This window comes from Nymphaea colorata, chromosome 10 (genome assembly GCF_008831285.2).
Source record: "Nymphaea colorata isolate Beijing-Zhang1983 chromosome 10, ASM883128v2, whole genome shotgun sequence".
Taxonomy (NCBI): domain Eukaryota; kingdom Viridiplantae; phylum Streptophyta; class Magnoliopsida; order Nymphaeales; family Nymphaeaceae; genus Nymphaea; species Nymphaea colorata.
The window spans coordinates 12,314,399-12,324,090 of record NC_045147.1 but is presented as its reverse complement, the minus strand read 5'-3'; the positions used below and the strand labels follow the sequence as shown (position 1 = coordinate 12,324,090).

The 9,692-nt window shown below is 39.8% G+C and overlaps 1 protein-coding gene across 1 annotated transcript; it reads left to right on the top strand.

The window, feature by feature from the left end:
* Nucleotides 1-4,916: 4,916 nt before the first annotated feature.
* LOC116261758 (geraniol 8-hydroxylase-like) lies at nucleotides 4,917-7,421 on the top strand. Its single transcript, XM_031640605.2, has 2 exons — nucleotides 4,917-5,946; nucleotides 6,427-7,421. Exons 1-2 carry the CDS (start codon nucleotides 5,044-5,046, stop codon nucleotides 7,039-7,041), a joined length of 1,518 nt encoding a protein of 505 aa, XP_031496465.1. The 5' UTR covers nucleotides 4,917-5,043; the 3' UTR covers nucleotides 7,042-7,421.
* The last annotated feature ends 2,271 nt before the right edge of the window (nucleotides 7,422-9,692 follow it).

Sequence of the window (9,692 nt, the reverse complement as noted above, 5' to 3'; positions counted from 1 at the left end):
TCAAATGCAAACTCCATTAGTCCGATTTGAAGCAAAGCTGTTCTTCGTTTTTGTTTCCTCAACTTAACAAGAACATATAACCTTAGAAAATGGGGCCAGAATAAATTTCGTTTCTTCCTCTCAAATTTCATTCCCGAACCTCATGGCCTTAGGTGGGAGACCTGCTGTCGCGTCCTCATATGCTATTGACCTGTTAACTGGGAAAGAAATATCAAGGGAAAAGCTTGGTTTTGTGAAAACGTGGTTTGGATGATAAGTAAAAACTTGGTTTAAAAACAAGAAAACCAGGTGTCAGCTTTTTGCAAAACTCAATTTTAATGCCGTTCAAAACAGGTTTTGTTGAGACAAAACGTGGTTTTATGTTACATCTAAACAGTCATTAAGAATTTTTGTTTTGTGGGATGATGTGATTGGCCAAATTATATTTGAAAATTTAAATAAAAATAAAGTAATCTAAAATTTAAGAAATAATTGAAAAGTGGCCACATGGCATGGCACTCTCATGTGGGCTATGATAAGTCCCATCTGACGTTCTAAAGACGACACGTCTCATTTTACTTTTCGGTTGATTGTTGCGTTGGATTCATGAGAATTAAATTGAAAATGCACACTAACGAGCGTGAAGAGGACACTCAACCATTTTCTTTAGGAGTCGGCCGACATTTTTATTTATAGGGCCGACATTTCCCCCATTCCCTTCTCCCCTGCTCAACCAGCTATTGTTTGTTTGCCGCATAAGCACCATCAACGTTGACAGGTGCAATCACCGATCACCACATCCAAGTTTTGGGTGGAATTTCTTCAGGAATCAAGAAATTTTCAAAATCTTGTTTTAGGAATTGAAGAAATGAAAACAAAACCTAGTTTTTCAAAAACCTTTTGTGTTTTTGTCGGACTTGAGTTTATATTTCAAGAAGAGTTTATATTTCAAGAAATAAATTTCTCAGTTTGATAGGAATGAAAGATGAAAAACAGTTGGCGATTAAGAACTGCTTTGATGCCAATGCTTATTTTTTTCGTCTTGCAATTTTTTTTTTCCATCCCTTTGGGTGAGATGAAATTTCTGAAAAGAAGTTTCCGAAAACAGACCTAACAATAAGTTTGTTCATCTCAAATTTGATGGGCAGAAAAAGTTTCTCAGTGTTACATGATATTTCACACCCATCAAACGGGCCTTTCTATACTGACCGTGTAGTTACATTGATCCTTTCAAAAGATCAATGTCTTCCGAAAACAGACCTAACAATAAGTTATGTCTTTTTTGTTAACCAAAGAATAAAGAATCACAAGAGAATAGAAGGCTATTACACATACACAGGACAAATAATCCATAGACTCTGATTGCTCCGGGTCATCCATGCAGTTAATCGTTCCTATTCTCAGTTTTCTTCTTGATTTCTTAATTAATTTATGATTGTGTTTAAAATTAATGTGATTCAGTCTCTATTCCAAACTCTTGTGGCATCAACCCTTTGTGCCACCATATAGTACATAGCGGGGTGTCTTTCCGAAGGCACCATAAAACAACCTTGGACCTTGGAGGGACGAGAGGAAAAAGAAGCTTCCAGTTTCATTAAATGGTAGAATTAAGCTCTCACTCACCCTAAGGTGATTATTGTGATAATGCCTAAGGGAGTTAGTGCAACAGTCAGTCTCTGTTCCAAACTCTTGTGGCATCAACCCTTTGTGCCACCATATAGTGCATAGCGGGGTGTCTTTCCGAAGGCACCATAAAACAACCTTGGACCTTGGAGGGATGAGAGGAAAAGGAAGCTTCCAGCTTCATTAAATGGTAGAATTAAGCTCTCACTCACCCTAAGGTGATTATTGTGATACAGAGGATGCATTTGAGGAGCCAAAAAGAAGGTGATTACAAATTAGGGACTTAAGTTGAAAAGACCCTAAGTCAAGTAGTCATATTTTTTCTAGTGCTGCGGTTTATATTCTCCACGGTAGGGTTTAAATGATGTGGGCTTGTCCAGGATTTTTTTACCAATGGAAAACAACCGCATTGGTGATAAGATCAACCGACTTTTCTTCCACGATAATTTAGTTTGTTTTCGCCCATTGTAGTGGCGGAGCCATGATTTTTCATCTATGGGACACTTGTGCAGGTGACACAATTTTGGTGTGGCATATAAATTTAGAATCATAACAATGTGAAGTTAACACATTATAAAGAAATTTTTGATTTTCTAGCGTGGGCAGTGGCCTACCCCAGCCAACAAGTAACTCTGCTACTAGCCCGTTTGAATATGTGGAACCTCATCTTGTGATGTTTTTCTCAATGGTATCTTATTTTGTCGATTGTGATGTTTTTCTCAATGGTATCTTATTTTGTCGATCGACAGTCAACACAAAGGGCCCGTTTGAATACGTGGAACCTTAGGGTAGAGTTGGAACTTTAATTCAAATTCGGTGGAAAATTTCACCTGCAGATAAATGCTGAACTTTAATGCTGAGAGTTTGGAGTTATTATGGAACTTTAGTACAGACATTAAAGTTCTATGAACTTTAATGCTAAGATTTTCTTTTTTGTCTTAACTTTTCAATAGCTAGAACAAAAGTTTCTTAAAACCAAACAAATGGGATAATAGAAGGTGGAACAAAAAATCTACCAGAAAAATACCCCGGTACTAAATACCCAACAGTTTTAAGTTTGCGTACTTAATTGTATGTATTCAAACGGAGCCAAATGAAACTCCATGATAGATCCGGGCTGATCCGGAGGTGGTTCTATAAGTATATACCAAATAGTGAGATGAAAGTGTTTGACACAAATGTTAAAGTGCTTTTGCTATTTTTTGGTGAGCAAGAGATTAACAATCCACTGCTTAGAAAGCATTATCGAATTCCCTTTGTTTCTGGAGTCTTGAGCTGTGTCGGTATTTAAATGGAGTATGATACACCCATCAATTAAACTGTCATTATCTTACTGTTGAAGGTCTAAGAAAATAGTACCCACCAAAATCACACTGAACAATGTGATTAGTTCCTTTGCATACAATATCCAAAACTTCAAAGACCTTTGTAAACTTCAAGTCCATCATTCAAAAACATTTTTGATTTCATATCAAGGTATTCATAGTGATGGAGGAGGGAAAATGACTAGCCATGTTTTTCATAATTTTCTGTCCAATAATGGGATGAAATGATGCTTGTCATCGTGCACATGTTCCCCAATCAAGTGTGGCTGTCGAGAGGAAAGATCAACTGCATTGTCCTATCAGAAAGCAGGATTTTCTATGTTGGGTTACCTTTGAAATTGTGGGCCGATGCTTTTCAAACATCTAAGCAACTAGTCAACTATGAGATTTGTAGTTGTTAAGTTGCAAGAGCTTCACTTCCTTTTTTTGGGCGCCCCGGGCAGTCTTTTGGCTCTCCAGATGGTCCACCGGATGTAAGTTTGGGCCTGAGCCTAGTTTAGAACCACAAAAATTGATCCGGACCTGCGGACCATCTCCATAAGGTATTTGGCCGGCTTGGGTCGGCTCGACGAGACTCAATTTGGTTTGATTTATTTTTTAATATTATTTTTATTTAATAATTATATATATTTTATTATTAAAAATATATTTTACATTTTAAAAATATTTTTTAATTTTAACTGGAGTGAGTTCAAGTTGGGATGTTGGGTATCAACCGGGCCCAAACTTGATTTTCGGTGCCGAGCCAGCCCGCACCCAACTCCCGTCTGGCCGGGCTGGCCTGTTGACCAGGCCTAACCTGTTGGTTGCTTCTCTTGTACACTCATTCTCATTGACGCTGCCCGGGATAACTCTGAAGCAACTAGAGATGGATGATCGGTTTCGCCTCACTCAACAGTGAAGTTACCATGGGGCTGGAGTGGGCAAGTGCCCACCCCAGCTTATGTAAACTTTTGTAAAAGTTTTATTATCATGTGTTGGACTCAGGCCTAGTTATATGAGGTGCCCACGCCAAACCCACACTAGTGCCGTAGAGCATAGTGCAACAATAAGTGGATCGGTGCCCCTCATCTAAACCTATCTAGCTCCGCCACCTGCCTCACCCCACAAAAAGTTGTACCTCTTATAGTGATTCCTCGCGTTGTCTAATATTTTGATCACATGGCCGTCTAAAGATGGACTATAGGAATTTTGCACCGATCAGAAGTGACTATCCAAAAATCTACAAGATTGTGTTTGTAAAGTGCTATCATGCTAGTGCTCCCAGCTATTAGTTGTATCTTAAACATAATTTTTTGTCCAATAATGTACTCTCTTAGAGATGGAATGGTGTCAAATATGCTTCTATATATCAAAAATATAAATCGATTCAAATTGAACCAATATCAAAGTGTTTGAATTGAAAGCTTCTCTAAAGCATGCATGTCTTTGCTGTTTTATTAAGGGGTTGTCTGGTGACAGTAATAGCATCCTTAAAAATTAGATTACATTCATCAAACACCTTTAATCAAACACCTTTAAATAATCTGCCTCATTTTCTAAGATAGATTTATGAAACAGTTCGAACATATTGTTTTTGTTACCAAACTACCATTAAATGTCATGGAGAGCCCTTTTTCATAGCTGTTTTGAGCAAATAAACTTTAATGTGAGACAGAGGTTCATCTCTACTGCTCGTAACAAGGTTCTAAGACCCTTCCAATGTCGGCGTCAATAATGGCAGTCATATGCTCTTCAAGTGAAATTTCTTTTTCCACCAGATGTAAAAACATAACACTCCTAGAATCCAACGAGAGACTGCATTCTTATAGGCCCCTGGTCTGAGCAGTATAGTTATTATTTTATATGCTAGCAGACTTGCTGAGGTAAGTATAATGTATTTTCAGACCTTAAGAGGTAATTTTGAAAAAAAAGTATTTCAATCATTTTATAAAACGACGAGAATGGGGTCTGCTTTTTCAACGTATCCAAGTATCAAGATTGTACGCGTCAAAGAGATAGCACACAGAGCAAAAAAAAAAAAAAGAAAAAACTGATGAGATCCATGGATGAATTCAAGAGTTATTTATGGGGATGAAGAACAAGCCGAAGGCACGGCCAAAGTGTTCCCCGAAACATGGGCGATTTCAGTAATCTGATTATGTGGTTTTGCCTCCTGTTACCCTGCGTCTATCTGTTTCGGATCATTTCCCGTAAGACCAGCAACCTGCCGCCGGGTCCGGTGGGTTTTCCGGTGGTGGGCTCTCTCTTCCAACTTGGGGACATGCCCAACGAGTCGCTGGCCAGGCTCTCCGAGCTGTACGGGCCGCTGATGGCCCTCCGGCTCGGTTTCAGAACCACCGTGGTTGTCTCCTCGCCGGAGATGGCCCGAGAGGTTCTCCACACGCACGACCACGCTTTCGCCGGCCGAATCCTCATGGACGTAGCCAACAACCAATTCGACTACCCCAAATATTCGTTGGTGTTCAATCAGAACGAAGCGAAATGGCGGGAGCTGAGAAGGATCTGCATCAGCGAACTGTTCACGCCCAAGAGGTTGGATGCGCTAAGGGCTGTGAGGGAGCAGAAGGTGCGAGCCCTGCTCCAGCATATCCGCACCGCGTTCGCCGCACGCCGGCCGGTGGATATCGGCGACCGCGTCTTCGCCACCGTCTTGAACACGGTCTCCAACACACTGTTCTCGCAGGACGTGGTGGACCTGGGGTCGGAGTCGGCGGCCGGGGAATTCAAGAGCATAGTGTGGGGGATGTTGGAGGCCGGCGCGAAGCCGAACCTCGCCGACTTTTTTCCGGCGCTGCGGCCGTTCGATCCCCAAGGCATTAGACGGCAAAACGACGTTCTTGTGAAGCGGTTGTACGCCGTCTTCGACGAGGTGATCGAGAGGCGCTTGGAGTCTTTTGGGGCGACGGAGGGGCGGGGCAGCGGCGGAGAAGGCGACGATTTCTTGAACGTCCTTTTGGAGCTTGATGGGAAGGCAGAGTCAGAGGTCAACAGACTGGCCATCAATGCCGTGTTAGGAGTAAGCTTCTTCTTTTCTTCAACGCCGCCATTTCGGGCAAAATAATATTTTGGTTACATCTGTGCACTTCCCCATTTGATTTTCCTTGCAAGATTCTGAAAGTTTCATTTCAAACTTTACCAATCAATCACATCTTGTCTACGAGTACGGGAAAATCTTCCCTTCGGTGGAATCGACCGGTCTCTACCGTGGAGGGTCCCCTGTAAACACCATATCACGAAACATGGCGTCAATTATTAAGCCACCAGTATCAAGACTTCTGGCTTGATGGCCCTTTTGAGGTTCGTCACTTTCATTGTAGATCAAACAAGTCAAGGAGTTGAGTAACTCATTTCTAGGAAAAGGTCATCCAATATTCTTTGTTACTTCTAGCAGAATTAGGACTTAAGTCATGAGTTTCAAACCAAATCGATAGATCTCTTGTTGGCATCGATGCTTGATGTACTTTACAGAATCTACTCTGATGCATATGTGAAACAGGATCTCTTTGTTGCTGGCAGTGACACAAGCACGAACACCATAGAATGGGCAATGACAGAACTGCTTCGCCATCCAGACAAAATGGCTAAAGCACAATCTGAGCTCAGAGAAACCATTGGCGCGGATCGTTTCGTGACAGAATCTGACATATCACAGCTTCCTTACTTAGAAGCAGTGGTGAAAGAGACCTTAAGATTGCACCCACCTACACCTCTTCTATTACCCCACAGAGCAGAGGCAACTACAGAGGTAGCCGGTTTCACCATCCCCAAGCATACGCAGGTGCTTGTGAATGTGTGGGCTATCGGCCGCGATCCAGCATATTGGGAGAATCCATCTTCTTTCCTGCCAGAGAGATTTGTCCAGTCTGACATAAATTTCAAGGGGATGAATTTCCAGTTCATCCCTTTCGGTGCTGGAAGGAGAATGTGCCCCGGCATGCCTTTGGCGGTCCGCATCGTTCATTTGGTGTTGGCTTCTCTCCTCCATTCATTTTCTTGGGAGCTGCTCGATGGAATGGCTCCCCAACAACTTGGTGTGGAGGCCAAGTTTGGTTTAACACTGCGGAAAGCTGTGCCTCTTAGAGTTCTTGGCTCTCCCTTAATTGAGATGTAAAAGGTTGTAAACAATCCAAGGTTGTGGAGACATCAAATTGAACAGTGAACACATGGGAAAGCTAAAATTTAGAGAAACGTACTTGTGTTTTCCGCCCTGTTTGGTTGGAGGGAAAGAGAGGGATTCAACAATCAACAATTTGGATGACCAGGGAAACCAAATCTGAACCATTTAGTTAATTAAGTTTGGATATTCATCAGTTTTTTATGAATTATTATGCTTTTAAGAGAGGAGGAATTGAAATCAGCCGGCCAGGGGATGCTGCCAAATGACTAGTTTTTATGAAAACCTGGTTAAAAGCACCACGCCTTAGAAGCATTAGCAAAAAATGTATGGTGTAGTGACGGTTTATGGTGTTTTCAACATTGGTTAATGGTGCCTTTAACGATGGTTTTGAACATTTTAGCTGGCCGCCTGATTCCAGTTTTTCTTTAACATGTAAAAATAAAATACCATGAAAAAACCGATCAAAAAGCTATATGTCGTTTTCCATATCTTATTAATTAACATTTAGCTGGTTTTTTATCCATTCATTTTTTAAATGTTTTACTTAGGAAAAACTAAGTTTGGTGTAAAACCTTGAAGACTAAACAATCAGCAAACCTGGTCATATGTGCTACACTGGTGCACTAAATTTTTTTGTGGGTCAGTATGATTAATGATAAAAGTGCCCTCATTCTGATAGAAAAGAGAATTTTTTTTTATAAAAACAAAAGAAAATCACAAAAAGTAAAAAAAAAAAGATCAAAAAGGCATTTCTCTTCAATAATTTCAAAAATATCCCACTTTTTCTTTTGCCATATGTTTGTTGTATGCATCGAACGGCCCTCGCAACTCAAACTCAATAATACAGAGCAAGAATAATACAGCAAGCGGCGCACACAACTCAAACTCCACAACCATAGGTGGCAAATGTCGCGTTTGCGACCGTTGACATCCTTCTCATCCATTCATTTCGCTGTCGCGAGATAAATATACATAATCAGCTTTCTAGCTGGCAGCCCTTATCTGTAATTCATTAATGCTAAATAAAAGCAGATGGAAGAAGAAACTAGTTGGGCGCATGCAGACGTTCAATGCAAATCGTAAACATTAATTGGTTTTGTTTTTTTACTAGCCTCCGCGACCAACCTTCTTTCTGAATGGCCGGCTGCAAACACTAAAGTTGGTCCGTTTGAAAGATCGCCGCCAAATAAGAAGTTGATATATTTTCATAATGTTTGCAAATGGCATCCCTGATTGTTCATGCTCGTAGAAATCAACATCTAAACAATTAGCCAGTAAACTAAATAACTGTCCGATTAGTCGTAAAAGCTGATGAAAAATGTTGAGTAATTAGGATTTGAAATTACAGATACACAGATAATGAAAAAGAAAAAAAAAGTATTCACAGATTGTGACCTCCATAGAATTGAAGTTGGGTAGAAGAAATCATAAGGAAGAAACTGCTGAAGAGAAAACGAAGGGAAGAATGCCTTCCGATTATTTCAGGTTTTCATTAACATATTTTTACATGCCAATTACTCAAAGAATTTGGAGAGCTACAGATACAGATGTTTGATATCTTCCCAAAGCATGTCATATGAAGAATTTCAACTCAATTAGGTTAAAATCATGGCAACTCACCTTTAACCGGCAACGGAATGCTTCTTGAGTGATCTTTAGGTGGTATGCGAGAGTTAGAAGCAACTGTTCCTTTCACTTGCCCCTAGTGCTACTTTTGGAACATGTGGTTCTATGGTACATCCTTTAACTTGAATGTAGAAAGCTATCTCCATTTCATATCTTTCCATTTCTTTCTTGTTTTCTTCTTGCTTACATTATTACCATCATGAATTCAAATTTAAACTTAAATGTAATAATTTGTAATAAATTTAAAGGGAAGGTTCTTCTATTTAATCAATTGTAATGAATTGGCATATTTTAGTCATTTTCTACCCATAATATATGGTCCTTGTTAGGACCATAATATATAACCTGGTCTGGAAATTTATAGGGCTAAAACGTTTTTGTTTTATGAAGAAGGAGACAACTATATATAACGTTAATTTGTTGGGACAACACCATGAAACAAGGTTCAACTCTTGGTTGATTTCTGTTGTGCGATCATAAGATGTTATGGACACTAGATTGACTTGCATATTAACAGAAGAACAAGGGTGGAGCTAAATGAGACATCAACATTTATGGAAAAAATTACTATAAGATGTCGATATAAAAATTAGCATTTTTTATGGGTATGTAATTCATGAGGCAAGGTAGGGTCCGCATGGACCTTGGCCTTACTTTATTTTTTTTTAAAATTTACATGTAAATTATAAATTTTTTTTTGTATATAAAAATTTTAAAAAATGATATTTTCGTAATAGTTAAAATTTAAAAACTTTAATTTAACTCTTCTCATACAAATTTTCTTGTTTTGCTTCGAGCAATATACGTGCGTGCTCACACCTATCTCCGCGCACCCATGTTGAAAGGAGATCTCCGCCCACCCATGTTGAAAAAGGGGAGTCATTATCGTTCGCACCTATCTCATAAGAAATTTGTGCAGGGTAAAGCAATTCAAACAAGTGGGCAAGCTAATTAATGCTCTGACATTCCAAGAGGCTAAAAAGATCCGCTCCAACGACTCCAACGACTAAGAGGGAGTG

What these genes read in the sequence shown, in the direction of transcription:
- LOC116261758 (XM_031640605.2), top strand. Translation starts at nt 5,044, where the DNA reads ATGGGCGATTTCAGTAATCTGATTATGTGGTTTTGCCTCCTGTTACCC. An exon ending in CCATCAATGCCGTGTTAGGA is followed by an intron (nt 5,947 to 6,426) that starts GTAAGCTTCTTC and finishes TATGTGAAACAG; the next exon opens with GATCTCTTTGTTGCTGGCAG.